Here is a 16,536-nt window from a genome sequence, read left to right as displayed (position 1 = left end):
GTCTTCTAAATGTGCTGATAAAGAGAAGCCGGCTATTCCATCCCCCCACCAATTTAGAACGTGCACGAACTTCTCTCAGCTCATGCCTTGATTGAGTATCTGGGAGTGAAGTGGAGTTTTAGAGTGGAAATAATAGATCGTTGTTTGGAACACACGCATTTCATGTCTGTTCCGTTTCTACAGTAATCTGTGTCAACACATTGTTAAAACAGAAACTTTTTTATATTCTAGTAGTAGATGACAAAATGTAGGCATAAACTATATAATGTATGAAGCCTGAAGTCCAAATAGCAAAGAAACATTTTCACAAGAATAACACAATTGCGCTCTTATTCAAAAATATAACTGCAGAACAAAAAGCCGCCTTAACATGCGACATTGACACCAGTTTACTGTAACTGACTCCGTGGCTCAATAGACTCAGCCCCCGCTTGGGAATCAAAGGGTCGCGGGTTCAATCCTGCGCCCCTCGGTTTTGAGAAGTAAACTGCTCTTGTCTTACTGTTTTAGAATAAAAGCATAAAACGCGATGGAAAAAGTGCACTTGAATAAAAGTGCACTTTTGTTATACTTTTACACCAATATATGTCCCTGTGCTTGAACGACACGGGCAGATGGGGAGTGTCTGATGATTGCATATAGCGCCGAAGTTACTGGTCTTTACCATTCTTTCCTCTGCATGTCCTGTAGTACAAAAGAAAAAGCATACAGCAACATGCGGGGACTGGGAGGAACACTCAATAAAACGAAAAGCAAGTGACGGTGAGATACGAAGAAGGCAGCATCGCCAGCGTTTGTGTGTCAGAACCGGGGTGATTGTGCGTTAGTATGCATCGTGGTACACTGCAGAGCTATAGCGCGTCTTTAGTGAAAACAGCCGTGTCAGATGGGGTTGTATGGATTGATTCTGAACGCGACTGAGAGAATGAAAAGTGAATAAAAAAAAAGCTAACCTTTACAAGGATCATAAACTGCACCGGCTGTTACAGACTGAAATCAAATGTATGCTTTTATTCTAAAACAGTAAGACAAGTGCAGTTTACTTCTCAAACGGAGGCGCAGGATCGAACACGCGACCCCTTGATTCCCAAGCGGGGCTGAGTCTATTGAGCCACGGAGTCAGTTACAATAAACTGGTGTCAATGTCGCATGTTAAGGCGGCTTTTTGTTTCTGCAGTTATATGTTTGAATAAAAGTGCAATTGTGTTATTCTTGTGAAAATGTTTCTTTGCTATTTGGACTTCAGGCTTCATACATTTTATAGTTTATGCCTACATTTTGTCATCTACTACTAGAATATAAAAAAGTTTCTGTTTTAACAATGTGTTGACACAGATTACTGTAGAAACGGAACAGACATGAAATGCGTTTGTTCCAAACAACGATCTATTATTTCCACTCTAAAACTCCACTTCACTCCCAGATACTCAATCAAGGCATGAGCTGAGAGAAGTTCGTGCACGCGTTCTAAATTGGTGGGGGGATGGAATAGCCGGCTGCTCCGAGCTTCTCTTTATCAGCACATTTAGAGAACAAAGGACGCTGGCGGAGAGGTGTGAAGGGATTTAAGAAGCAGTTTAAGGTGGGACGGAATTACGAGTTTTTTCGTAGGCTCTGGTAATTCTAGTGTTAATTAGCTGACCAATTTTTGCTTTGTGTCCATACCTCCATAACCTATTGCATGAGGTAGGGTATGGTGGCGTGCACAGACGCAGTGGTTGAGAGCTCTCGTGTGAGATATTGTTTGTTTGTTGTTATTCTGATCGTACTTCATGAATTTTGCCTGTATAGATCAAATGTAATTCGGTACAATCATGAATCCCTGTTACAAATCTGGATCATGCAACAACAACTGCACAAGATGGATATGTTCCTATACAGCCACCGGATTCCATCGGACATAGCCAAATTACTGGGGTCTCCATGGATGATTATACCAGGTGGCAGAGGCAAAGTAGGGAGCGCAAGCAGAAGCAGGGCTGCTGGGTAGTGCTCTTGTTCGGCTAAGGAGAAATCCTGAAAGACCACCGCTCCCCAGTCTCTTTGTTGCCAACATCGGTTCCCTGAACAACAAAATGGATGAACTGCGACTTTATCATCACGGTCACTCATCCAGGACAGCAGTGTGATGATAATCTCTGAGACCTGGCTATACTCAGGTGTCCCGGACTGCAATACCATTGCAATGACAGGAACAGGGACTCCAGTAAGACCTGCAGAGGTGGATTTGTGTGTTTACACTAGAAACAGCTGATACACAGACACTGCCATTATTGAACGCCACTGCTGTCTGGACTTGGAGCTCTTGGCAGTTAAATGTAGACCTCACTATCTGCCCCAGGAGTTCTCTGCTGGTGTTGTCATAGCAGTTTACATACCACCAGACGTTAACACTAGTTCGGCACGTGGCTACATGCTAACGTCTATAAACAAACATCAGAGCGCTTAACCAGATGGGGTTTTTATTGTGGCAGGTGACTTTACCATGTCAGTCTGAGGGCTGTGTTTCTGAGGTTTGAACAACATCTGAAATATGCCACTAGATTTAGAAAACATTGGACTGTGTGTACACTAGCATCTTCAAAGCATATAGAGCTTTTCCCCTCCCGCATCTCAGACAGTCAGATCATCTGCCACTGTTCCTCACCCCAGCCTACTGTCACTTAATCAGACACCAACCCAACATAAAAACAATTAAAACCTGGCCAGAAGGAGCACATGCACAGCTTCAGGCCTGTTTTGAACATACTGACTGGAGTCTGTTTCACATTTAGGATATTAAAGAATATATAGTAATATGAAAAGGTTTGGGAACCCCTCTCAGCCCGCATAATAATTTACTCTACTGTCAACAAAAAAGTTAACAGTGGTATGTCTTTCATTTCCTAGGAACATCTGAGTACTAGGGTGTTTTCTGAACAAAGATTTTTAGTGACGCAGTATTTAGTTGTATGAAATTAAATCAAATGTGAAAAACTGGCTGTGCAACAATTTGGGTACCCTTGTAATTTTGCTGATTTTAATGCATGTAACTGCTCAATACTGATTACTTGCAACACCAAATTGGTTGGATTAGCTCATTAAGCCTTGAATTTCATAGACAGGTGTGTCCAATCATGAGAAAATGTATTTAAGGTGGTCAATTGCAAGTTGTGCTTCCCTTTGACTCTCCTCTGAAGAGTGACAGCATGGGATCCTCAAAGCAACTCTCAAAAGATCTGAAAACAAAGATTGTTCAGTATCCTGGTTATGGGGAAGGCTACAAAAGCTATCTCAGAGGTTTAAACTGTCTGTTTCAACTGTAAGGAATGGAATCAGGAAATGGAAGGCCACAGGCACAGTTAAACCCAGGTCTGGCAGGCCAAGAAAAATACAGGAGCAACATATACGCAGGATTGTGAGAATGGTTACAGACAACCCATAGAGCACCTCCAAAGACCTCCAAGAACATCTTGCTGCAGATGGTGTATCTGTACATTGTTCTACAATTCAGCGCAATTTGCACAAGGAACATCTGTATGGCAGGGTGATGAGAAAGGAGCCCTTTCTGCACTCACACTACAAACAGAATTGCTTGTTGTATGCAAATGATCATTTAAACAAGCCAGATTCAATTTTGGAACAAATTGCTTTGGACTGATGAGACAAAAATTGAGTAATTTGGTCATAACAAAAAGCGCTTTGCGTGACAGAAGAAGAACACCGCATTCTACGAAAAACATCTGCTATCTACTACCAAATTTGGTGGTGGTTCCATCATGCTATGGGGTTGTGTGGCTAGTTTAGGGACTGGGGCCCTTGTTAAAGTCGAGGGTCAGATGAATTCAACCCAATATCAAAAAATTCTTCAGGATAATGTTCAAGCATCACTCACAAAGTTGAGGTTATGCAGGGGTTGAATATTCCAACAAGACAATGACCCAAAGCACAGATCGAAATCTACAAAGGCATTCATGCAGAGGGAGAAGTACAGTGTTCTGAATATCATCGAAAATCTATGGGATGATTTGAAGCAGGCTGCCCATGCTCAGCAGCCATCAAATTTAACTGAACTAGAAAGATTTTGTATGGAAGAATGGTCAAAAATACCTCCATCCAGAATCCAAAAACTCATCAAAGGCTATAGGAGGCGTCTAGAGGCTGTTATATTTGCAAACGGAGGCTCAACTAAGTATTGGTGTAATATCTCAGTTTTGGTGCTCAAATTTTTGCACCTGCCTAATTTTGTTTTGATGCATATTGCATATTTTCTGTTAATCCAATAAACTTAATGTCACTGCTGCAATACTACTGTTTCCATAAGGCATGTCATATATTAAAAGGAAGTTGCTACTTTTAAAGCTCAGCCAATGATAAACAAAAACCCAAAGAATTAAAATGGGTTCCCAAACATTTTCATATGACTGTACATCAGCTGTCCTCTTTTACATAAGGAACTGTGTTGATACTGTTACCATCGATAGGCAGATTAGTTTTTCCCAAATAGGTGGTCCAGGTGACAAAAGAGGTCCAGTTCCTCGTGAGGGAACGTGATGCAGCATATAGATCAGGGGACAGAGAGCGGTACAGCCTGGCCAGACATAACCTCAAAAGGGGTATAAAGACAGCCAAAGTCTTAACGTCTCCCAAAATAAACATTTTGAGTAGTGAGCTGTTCTTATTGTTACTACTATATTGTTATTGATACTTGTAAAGTTTAGCATTTTTTAATTCAGTTTTATTCTCTCAGTCGCATTCACGCTCACCCAATCTGACACTGCTGTTTTCAAATAAAGATGTGCTATTATAGAGGTGAACTCAGATCGGAGAAAGAGAACAGAAGCCCTCCCCGCATGAAACATCTACTCACATATAAGAACAACGCAGCTGCACCAGGCGTAAAGGCGAAAGATGACACCGTTTGGATACAGGACGAGGTCCGGCGTCATCCTGCCAATCAGTCTGCTGTACACCTGTCCTTCAAAGAAACGGCATGGCTTACAGAGCTCACCAATGTATCTTGCAAATTCCTGTTTGTGATTATGTTTTGTGATGGTCTTTACATAAGAAGCATTTATATATTACTTATATAAAAACCAGATCGAATGTTACATATCTTGATTAATTACTTAGTCACAAGTAGACTGCAGAGCTTACTCTGTTTGATCGACAAGGGCATGCTCACAAATTATATGTATAATGCCACGAAAAATACCTGCTGACACTTTAGTATGCGAGCAATGGTACGTGAAAGCAGTTAGACTTTTTTTGGGCACATACACCACGCTAGGGCTGGGCGATATATCAAAAATTTATCGTTACCGAAATTTATGACTCTCATCGACGTCATTTTGCCCATGTCGGTAAATTCGGTATTTTAAAAAAAAAGAAAAGGCATGTGCAGGTTGGCGATGTTCATGTCCCTTTAAGACGCTGTGCTACGTTACAGACTTGACGGGGTGGAGTCACATGACTCTACTACCTGTAACAAGACGAGACACGGGTGAACAAATGGAGGACGATTTAAATGTTGAAGCAGCAGCGACGAAGGTAGAGCTGGTGGAGGAGGAAGAGGAGACGCTTGTTAACAAAAAAAATGCATCATCAATCGTTTGGCAACATTTTGGATTCAACAAGGATGATATTGATCAAAAAATTGTTAAATGTAAACTCTGCAAAAAGACTGTTGCGTCAAGTCAAGGTAACACAACCAACCTTTTCCACCACAACCATGTGATTCCTTTTGCAGCACAACCATGTGATTCAATTCGAAGACATAAAAAAAGCTCAAAGCGAGAAGAGATTAGGAGGACCAGCAAAAACGTCTTCCTCCACCAGGCAGCGGTCAATAACCGAAGCATTTGCTAGTACTCAACTATATGAGCGAACTTCAAAAAGATGGCAAGAAATCACAAATGCTATAGGCTACCACATAGCAAAAGACATGGCTCCTATTGCTACAGTGGAACGCAACGGGTTCAGACACTTCATGAAAATAATTGACAAGAGATACGAACTCCCATCACGAAAATATTTTTCAAAACTATCATTCCCAGCATGTACAGCACAGAGAGGAAAAAGGTTGCTGCTGAATTGAGATACGTTAAGCACGTTGCAGCCACATCCGATCTCTGGTCCAGCCGCACAATGGAGCCGTATATTAGTCTCACAGTTCATTACATCGACAACAAATGGGAGCTGCGTACCAGAGTGCTCGAGACGGCCTATTTTCCATCTGATCACACGGGGGAGATGGTTGGACAGGGTTGAGAGCGATGCTGTCTGCATGGGACATCAGTGAAGAGGACCTTGTTGCTATAACAACTGACAACGGCCCAAATATTGTGAAAGCTGTCAAGCTCAATAAATGGACACGGGTGCAATGTTTTGGGCACAGGCTGCACCTGGCAGTCGGTAAGTGTGTACATCTTAATATATTTGGGTGGTGACATCTGGTGTGTTTTAAAGTGACTTTAATTCTGTGTGTCATATTCAAAATTGAAAGTATTAATGTTTGAATAATGTTTATATAGGCATAAAAATACTTAAGACAGCTGAGCAGCAGTGTATCCAGAAAGTTTTTACAGAAGACTTATTGTGAGCCAGTGTTGATCATGTTGTGCTGTGAAGTGTAGCAAAATACATGATTTTTAAAATGTTTTATTACTGTGCCAACCCTTTTAATTTTGTAAATATGGTCTGAGAGGTCTTATTTAATTCTTACTTTATTTTGCTTGCTTTATTTGAGAATTAGACCATGAATTGGGGTGATGTTGGGTGTGAAGATTTGGATAGATATGCTACCTCAAGGCCTTAGCAGAGATAGGCCTTTGTCCATGATGGCATTACATTTGCACAATCATTGTTTACTTTGTGAATAGCCAATGTGAAACATATTTATTATTAAACTATTTTGTTTACAAGGGATACACATTTTTTAGAGAGCATGGTTACATATTGTATCCTACACTTTTTATTTTGTTCAGTTAATAAATCTTAACCACTAAAAGTACTTACTACTATTGTCTTCATTTATTTTCAGTGACATTTTACAGTCCTTTAAAGTGGTAATAATATAATTGCAATGAATAGGTCTAGGGGGAATAATATTATCAAAATAAGTGGAGGAACTATGCTGCCTGCCACAGCCCCATCAAATGAAAAAAAAAAAAGTTGTTTTTTTGGCACTTGGGGTGGTTATCGTCCATTTATCGTTATCGAGGTTAACTGCTCAATTTATCGTGATATTGATTTTAGGCCATATCGCCCATGTTTACACCACGCTAGTGTTGAGATCTGGACGGTGTAGCATTGGCGTGCTCTGTAAGCCGTGCTGTTTCTTTGAAGGACAGGTGATTGGCAGGATGACGCTGGACCTCATCCTGTATCCAAACTGTGCCATCTTTCTCCTTTACGCCTGGTGCAGCTGCGTTGTTCTTATATGTGAGTGGACATTTCTTGCAGGGAGGGCTTCTGTTCTCTTTCTCTGATCTGAGTTCACCTATTTTATAGTGCATCTTTATTTGAAAACAGCAGTGTCAGATCGGGGCGAGTGTGAGCGAGACTGAGAGAATAAAACTGAATTAAAAAAAACTCTTACTTTGACAAGCACTATAAATTTATAGCAGCTGTTATGGACACAAATCAAATGTATGTTTTTATTGTATAATATTAACAATAAGAGCAGCTCTCTACTCAAAACGGTAAACTTGAGAAGCTGCCAGTATCGAACCCAGAAGCTCTTGATTGGGAGTCAGCAGTTCCTAGCATTGCACCACGCAAGCTATCATATCAACCGCCTACCATAACCTACTTTCTTTTTTCTTAAGTTATATTCTTGAATAAAAGTGCACTTGTTTTGTAATACTTGTACCTTTTGTGAAAGTGTTTATTTGATATTTGGACTTCAGGCTTCACACTTTATACACAAGTCGTAAATGTAGGAAGGAAGGTCACTGACTAAATCACATGAAGGTATGGAAATGAATATAATGTTGCATTAGTGCAACAACATTTTCCGAAATGTTCAATACAGGTCATAAAATGAATTATTCCAAATGTCATCTATATTACTAAACGAAGGTTGTATATATACACGGATGCCAGACTCACCGAAACCACAGCGCCCCAGAGTCAGTAGGTGGCGCCCAAACAACACAACCTGTAAACTAAACTTCAGGTCACAATACAACTGCCGCCAGAACGTGAATGTGAATGCACACACCACCGCATATACTGTACAACCTTCGTTTAGTAATGTAGATCTCCAAGCCGGGATCTGCCGCCATGGTTGCTTCAGCAAGCGAATACACCGGCGACACCATCAGGGAACTAGGTGGCGCAAAAACCGCACACGCATATCGCCTCAGCGCCCCAGAGTCAAACCCATTGGGTGGCGCTAAAACCACACACGCACAGCGCCTCAGCGCCCAAGAGTCAGTAGGTGGCGCCCACACAACACAACCTGTAAAATAAACTTCAGGTAAAGCGTGCAATGCCAGCAGTCAGTGTTCCTCAACAGTGCCAGCAGTACTCCACTCCACAGTGCCAGCAGTATTCCACTACACAGTGGCAGCAGTCAGTGTGCTTGAATCCACTGTGCCAGCAGTCAGTGTAGCAGCTGTCAGTGTGGCATATTTGAATCACATTAGGGTAATTCAGTGTTAAAAGTAAGTTCAATTATGATTCCTAACAGCAAATGACTTCTAGCTAACGACACAGCCACAAAAAAACAAAAACGAGACCGCATGGATAAAAAAAATAAGTGAAGCCGCCTACAACGCGCTTCTGAAACACCAGAAGCAAAGGAGTCACGGCTCCAAAAAGAAAGAGCTCAACGATCGGAAATACAAAAATGAGCCTGTATGGATAAAAACAATGAACAAAGCCACCTACAATGCGCTTCTGAAACAGCAGAAGCAAAGGAGTCACGGCTCCAAAAAGAAAGAGCTCAAGTATCGGATAGGTGTGCAAACGAGACAACAGGAGAAGCGTTTGGAAGGCTTGCGCTATTGTTCATCACAAAGAATGACAGAGGAAACTGCAGAAAGGCTAGAAAGTCGTTTAGAAGGTTTAAGACGTTCAGTATTCCAACAAAGAAAAAGCCAAAGAGAGGAAGAACAGAGAGCTGTTGAACAATTCTGCCAGTTAGCTGCGAACGCATTCTATAATGAGTCCACTGTTCATGAAAATTCATTGGGATTAATGAGTGCCATTTGCAGTCATTGTCATTCACTTATCTTCCTTGAAGAAAAAACTGGCAATACAACTGACGAGTTTACATGTTGTTCTCAAAAAGGTCAAGTTAAGTTGAATATTTATGAACACTTTTGACTAACGATGTACCCGAAAGTAAGAGCTTTATTGAGTGCATTAGATCCTACGATAGTTCATTTGCTTTTGCATCTACCGAGGTAAATATCAAGCCACCACCTGGGAATGGCCCATACTGCTTTCGCGTGTTGCATCGGATTGGAACAGTAAACCCTGAGCCAAATCACGACGCAAATTTGCCCAAATTTACGTGTTAGATCTAGATGACACAGTTTATCAACGACATGGACAACTTTGTTGCCTTTTCAAGAGTCCAGCGTTCATGTGACGTTAAAGTGAAGGTTTTAGCTACTCCATACCGGGGACAGCGAATTCAAGGACAGGAAACCATCTTTACCAAAAATGTTGTTTATATATGTTTTATCTTGGTAGAGTAATATATATTGCTCTACTTTCCCCTATTGTATTATTAATATGTAGCCTTAGAATGCCTAATCTCACAGACTTACCACTGTATATAACTTATCCCCACCTTCCCTTCTATATCTATAACCTCAGGCAATTAGTTGTAGTAAAAAGACAAGCAGGAGTTTAGTAACATAAAATAATGTATTACTGATAATATTCATAAATAATAACAAAATGCAAAGTACATTTGAATATTGGCAACCATACAACCTGATCGAATGGTGATGTGTAATTCAGGTGGCACACAGACTTGTAGTTACTTAAAATGTCTCTAGTTAAGGCATCGTTGGTGCTCAGCTTTCAGCCACATGTCTGTTCAATATGGCTGCTGAGCTGTGCTCTTCATTGTGTTGTCTTCATCATCACAGGTTAGCAAGAGAGATGCTTCTTCATCATATGTTGGTTAGAGAGAGAGATGATTCTTCATCATATGTGGGTCAGAGAGAGAGAATGTGGTTGAGCAAGTACATTTATAGATGTTCTCTCCAATTCCTAGAACCAATAGGACATCATGGTACTTAAAGGCCTCTGAGACAAGCCAATTCCAAACAGCCATATCTCAGACCAATGGGAGAAATAGTATATTTTAACACCTCAACCCCCCCAAGACCATATGTTCAGCTAACCTGGCTTTGTGTGGGGGAAAACTGGTTTAAGACATCCCCCCAAATCCTGTCATAAAATTACAAAGAGACAGTCATAAAAAGGGGGGGTTTGGGAAAGGCAAACATGAATACCTCTAAATTACATTGGTTTGCCTAAATTATAAATAAAGACATATAAAACATTTATCAAGTTATATGCAAAATCCCACATCACAACAATATAGAAATTTTTGATTAACTATTTTGAATTTACCATTTAATGAATTTTTTTGTTTCAAATTTACTTCATTTAAACCTTTACACTCCGGTATTTTTTATTTCTTATAAGTGCAGCAACTCACAGACATTTTGGACTTAAATAATATAACAGGACACTCCCACCGTCCATCATTTTTCATCCCTCCAAAGATCGGAGGGAACAGAAAGTGATTGCCATTCTTGGATTTGCGATTCTTTAGAGAATCGGGGGTTTACTGGTATATACCCAAGTCTCTCTATTTTTGTCAGCTTGGCTTTGACATCATGGATCAGGTGCATACTAATTCAGCATGAGCAGGAACACTCAGGAATAAAACTGAATAAAAAAAATTCACATTCACAGTCATTCTCAATCACGCACACCACTCACATCCACGTCCACAGTTTTCCCAGTCCCAGTCTCGTTCGTGCACAAGATCTAACACAGTTTTCAAATAAAGAGGGGGTATAACAAAACAAGTTTGTTATACCACATCTTTATATGAAAACGCTGTCAGATCCGGGTGGTGGGTGTGTGTGTGTGTGTGTGTGTGTGTGTGTGTGTGTGTGTGTGTGTGGACCTTGAACATGAGTAAGACAATAAAACTAAAAAAAAAAACAGCTAACTTTAACGATAAATTTACATACGCAAATCAAATGTATGTTTTTATTGTATGATATTAACAATAAGAGCGGCTCAGTACTCAAAACGATAAATTTGGGAAGCAGCGGATATCGAAACCTCAACCTCTTGATTGGAAGGCAGCAATTCTTCGCATTGCAATACGCACGCTATCGTATCAACCGCCTACCATAACCTGCTTTCTTTTTTCTTAGGTTATATTCTTGAATAAAAGCGCACTTGTTTTGTTATACTTGTACCTTTTATGAAAGTGTTTATTTCAAATTTGTATTCAGGCTTCACACATTATATATTTCATGTCTACATTTTATCAATTACTAAAACATGAAAAACGTTTCTGTGTTAACAACATTTTTACATAGATTGCTGTTGACACGGAACACGAATGAAATGTATGTATTCCAAATGACAATGTACTTTTTTCCCTATAAAGCTCCAGCACTTCACTTGAAGATAAACACTGAGCACTGAGAAACTTCTTTGCGAATTGAACTGCAGTGGTGGGCGGGGGGGATGAAATGGTAGGCGGAGGGATGGGATACCAGACTGCTTGCTGACGGAGAAGTGAGAAAGGATTTAAGGTGGGCCGGATTTACAATTTTTCTCGTAGGCTCTGGTAATTCTACTGTAGTGTTAACACCAATTGTCTCAAAGTGCTTTGAGAGACTTGTTCTGGGGCACATGAAGACAACTCTCTTTCCTACCTTGGACCAGCACCAGTATGCCTATAAGGTGAACAGATCCACAGAGGATGCCTTAAACACTGCGCTTCACATTGTAATGTCTCACCAAGAGTAGAAAGGAGCATATGTAAGGCTGCTGTTCGTTGATTATAGCTCTGCCTTTAATAAAATTGTCCCCAGGATACTCGTCAGGAAGCTACATGACCTGGGCATCCATGAACATCTGTGTCTATGAATTAAGGACTTCCTGAACAACTTCCCACAAACAGTGAGACTTGGTCCCCACACCTCCCCAGTCCTGACATTTAGTATAGGAGCACTGCAAGGGTGTGTGCTCAGCCCTGCTGTATACTCCCTTTACACCTACGACTGCACGCCCATTCTTCCCACAAACACGATCATCAAGTTTGCGGATGACACAAGGGTCATGGGTTTTACTGGGATGAAGTCTCTGTACTGACAGGATGGTGTTCGGGAAATAACTTGGCCTTAAACATCAAAAAGACAAACAAGCTCATCCTGTTTTTTTTTAGCAGAAACAGGACATGTGCCTGTCACTCAAGATAGGAGACCTAGTGACGCACATCAGTAGTAACCTAAAATGGAGTAGAAAACACTGCTGCAGTGAAGAAGGCCCAACAAAGATTGCAATTCCTCAGGATAATGAGGAAAAACCACATATCTGCCACTTTGCTGAAGACTTAATGACCTACTCCACCCTGGGATGGTTTGGAAACTGTTCAGAGGCAGACAAGACAACCCTCCAAAGGGTGGTTGACACAGCAAAAAAAAAAGAAAAACATTGGGCTCTTCCTCCCACTTCTGAAAGACATCTACAGGTCACGCTGTTACAGCAAGGCCTGCAGAATTATCAGTAACAATACTAACCCTTTCCATGATTTCCATGATGTCACATTGCTACCCTCTGGTCGTACCACAAAACTGAGGAATAGCTTTTACCCCTCAGCGGTTCAAGAACTTAATTCTCGCCCCTCTATCCCATTGTCCCTACTTTCACTTTCACCATCTTAATAGCCTTGGACTTGTTTTCATGTGAGGAACTGTGTACAATTACTGAAATGCAGTTTTAATAATTTATGCATTTTACTTATAATTTTTTACATTATTTTACAAATCCAATCAGTTTTTTTTATCTGTGTATGTGTGAGGATATGTGTAAGTGATGGGAGAGCTGTATTAAATTTCGTTGTATTGTTCTCAAAGCAGTGACAATAAAAGATATTCTGTTCTGTTGTCTATGGGGGAGGACAAAAGCTTTAGATGCGTCAAAATTTCCAGTCTCTTGTTGTCAACGGATCTCGATGTTTTAGGATCCCCTGATACCGCAAACATGGGTATCTCGATTATGTGCATGTGTGTGTCTATGTGTCACAGTTTCTTAAGGACAGTCTAGAGCTAAAACGGCTGGATAGAAAAATACCAAACTCAAAAGTTAAGCCTGTTGTGAAATGACAATGTGCTGTTTAGTTGTTGAACCAAATTGTGCAAGAGAAAGAGAAACCGTCAAATACTGTAATTCTGCAATTATGAATTTAGCTCGTCAATTGCTATCGTAATGACTTATTTTATAATCATCATGATCAGCATCAGACCGGTAGATAATTACTGATATGTTATAGAATAGGTCGGGTAACTTGGTTCCTAGGGCCCAAAGACTACTGATGCTCATGTCCAAATTTTTCCTTTTATTTCAAATTTAAAAAAGTGTAGTAGTATCACATTTACACTAATAAGAAATTAAGACATATTTGTATTTTTCTGTATCTTTAAATAAGTTTTTTAGTTCACTTTTTCTGTTGAGTTTGCTTTCTTAATTTTATCCGAATACAGTTAACTAATCTTGAGTAGAGCATACACCAGCACAAATGACTCTGTGCACTTACTTCAGTGTTACTCACTTGTTTGCTTATTGGTAAATAATTGTCGAAATATCCAGAACGTTAAAAAATATTTAAAAGGAAAAGTACTGAATGCTTACCCATCTATACATATACAGTAAATTCCTGTTTCATTCAGTAAAAATATTGCATAACCAGTTTGTTATTTCTGGCTGGGAAATAACAGCTTGCTTGATTAAGGCAGGAGTCTATAATTAAGAGAAGAAATGGTTTGGGACAAAAACTGCAGGCCACTGAGCACTGAGAGCCTGAGTTCTAAATGTTTAGAGGTAAATGCCCTCTTTCCACACTGCCTCTTACATGCTCTTCACTAGGTCCTTTCAGGGTGTTGTGCTACCATAATGATCCTTTAATGTGGCATTTCATTAATTCTGCCTCTGTCCTCTTTGTTAAATCTACATTTTTGTTTTACGTTTTTATGATATACCGGGCAAATTTATTACTGTATTTAAATATTAAAATAACAATAGTACATGCAAAATGCCCATGTAATCACGTATAATAACTTTGTGTTTAACAGTATGCATAATATCACTGACAGGCAATGGCTGTTTTGTGTTGGTTGTGGACAGGTATTTGAACGTGCACATGCACTAGCACATTTTGTGCCAATTTTGTTATAAATTCGATTTGTTCTTATAGGATTTGTTAACTGAGGCATTACTGTATAAGTGCATGAAGCAAAATGATAGATAGATAGATAGATACTTTATTAATCCCAAGGGGAAATTCACATAATCCAGCAGCAGTATACTGATACAAAGAAACAATATTAAATTAAATAGTAATAAAAATGAAAAGAATTAAAATAAAATTAATGTTTGCATTTACTCCCCCGGGTGGAATTGAAGAGTCGCATAGTGTGGGGGAGGAACGATCTCCTCAGTCTGTCAGTGTTCTGTATCTGCTAAATAATCATATGTCACTTTTTTAAGTATCTTTTTACTTTTGTCATAGAGGAATCTTTGAACTCATTAGAATCTAAGATTACAATATGAACACGTTTAATTGTTACCATAAATATTCTAGAATTTTAAAAGAAGTAGTTTATAGACTTAAATTGAAAAACAGTTTCACTAAGCATATCTTTTTTAACTTGAAAAAATCATAATATTAAATGGAAAGTTTTCAAGATGATGGAAATCATTCCCCAGTGCAGTTTAAATGCCTTGTCTATTAATGATTTTAATGTTGTGAATTCTTCTTGCATGATGTTTCATTGAATTAAGTCCAATTATGGCATATTATTACAAAAAAGACATATCCATCCTAGAGATTTTTGCTTCATTACATCTGGCCTGAAGAAGGGGCCTGAGTTGCCTCGAAAGCCTACATATTGTAATCTTTTTAGTTAGCAAAAAAAAGATGTTGTTTTGTTTGACTTCACTACGTTTATAATGGCTAACATGGTACAACACCCTAGTACTACATTCATATAGCAAGTTAACTAGGAGGAAATGCTGAAGATGATGATTTTTTTTTTTCTGCTTGAGCAAACAGAAATGATGAAATTACAGCTTTAAAAATATAATGTCCTTTAACAAGAACTCAGGGATGCAGGTGGAATTTAGTTAATGATGAATTGTACACAAATGTTTAGAATTCTGCTTTCTGTGGTTTGCAAACCTGGAATAAGTTACCACATATTTGAATGTAGTACCCTGGATACCTTCAAAACTTTTTGTTTTTTCAAAAATAATTGTTGAACAGACAAAAGAGTTATATGAAGCAGAATAACTTGTTCTTGTTTTGTAAATTTGTAGCATATGGTTTATTTAGTAGATTATTGGCCTATACAGGTATTCTACATCAACACAAATAAGTTTTTTTTTTACCTGTTTTTACATGAGTAGAACTTTTATTAAAAAGGCTTACAAAGCTCATCCCTGATGAATTGCATTTTATTTGGGAAACTCTGCTGATATAGCAAACAGTTTGCTTCAATTCCCACTACAGAGCCTGGGAAACCTGCAGATGTAGCAGGCTGAATGAACTCAAGATAAATGTTCCGGCAGATCTTTCTCATTAATGTCTTACTTTGGTCTTAGGTCTCTTTATATGTATAAACATTGTTTTGTTTTATTTTTTCTAAAGGAGATTCAAGAGAGTCTTTTCTGAAATTCTTAATATATTTATTATTTAATCATTTTTAATTTTTGATGAATTGTGCAGGTGTGCGGAGTATGCACAGCACAGACATCCAGTGGTCTGCGATTCTTAGCTGGGGTTATGCAGACAACATTCTGAGACTCAAAAGCAAACAAAGTGAGCCTCCTGTCAACTTCATCCAATGTTCCCAGTTATTTCAGGTAAGCAAGCTGAACATCTTTAGTAACTAGTAAGCTTTTTTATTTTGCTTAACTTTCTGTATGCTCATGACTTACAGTTTAAAGAATTTGGGTTAGAAATCCAGTCAAATGACTGGTTTTGTGGAATTTGCATGTTGTTTTCTTTTGTTTTTTTTTTTTTTAATCTTTGAGGTATTTGTGTTACATTGATTGGCAGCAATGTATCCTCCCATGTTATGTGATTATTTCCAGCAATGCCCCAGTGCTGTCAGAAAAGATTGTGCCAGATCTGTATCTTTACACAGAAAGAACAATTTGTGGATGGAAAGAAATACATTTAAATTCAAAATGATAATGAGCCTAACACTGTTTTTCCATAATACTTTATAATTCATATTGAAGAGTACATATTAGAAAGGTTTCAGTTTGGTAAACAATAAC

The 16,536-nt window shown here is 39.1% G+C and overlaps 1 protein-coding gene across 4 annotated transcripts in view; it reads left to right on the top strand.

Moving 5' to 3' along the window:
- The window catches only part of lyst (lysosomal trafficking regulator), a 299,712-nt gene that overhangs the window by 261,274 nt on the left and 21,902 nt on the right, over positions 1-16,536 (top strand). For all 4 annotated transcript variants that reach the window (XM_039737860.1, XM_039737864.1, XM_039737863.1 and 1 more), the window contains one exon: positions 15,980-16,116. In XM_039737860.1, the coding sequence (XP_039593794.1) occupies positions 15,980-16,116 (137 nt within the window). The remainder of the gene's footprint in view (positions 1-15,979; positions 16,117-16,536) is intronic.

The sequence above is a fragment of the Polypterus senegalus genome, chromosome 16 (assembly GCF_016835505.1).
Source record: "Polypterus senegalus isolate Bchr_013 chromosome 16, ASM1683550v1, whole genome shotgun sequence".
NCBI lineage: Eukaryota > Metazoa > Chordata > Cladistia > Polypteriformes > Polypteridae > Polypterus > Polypterus senegalus.
This window is presented reverse-complemented; position numbering and strand designations above follow the sequence as displayed.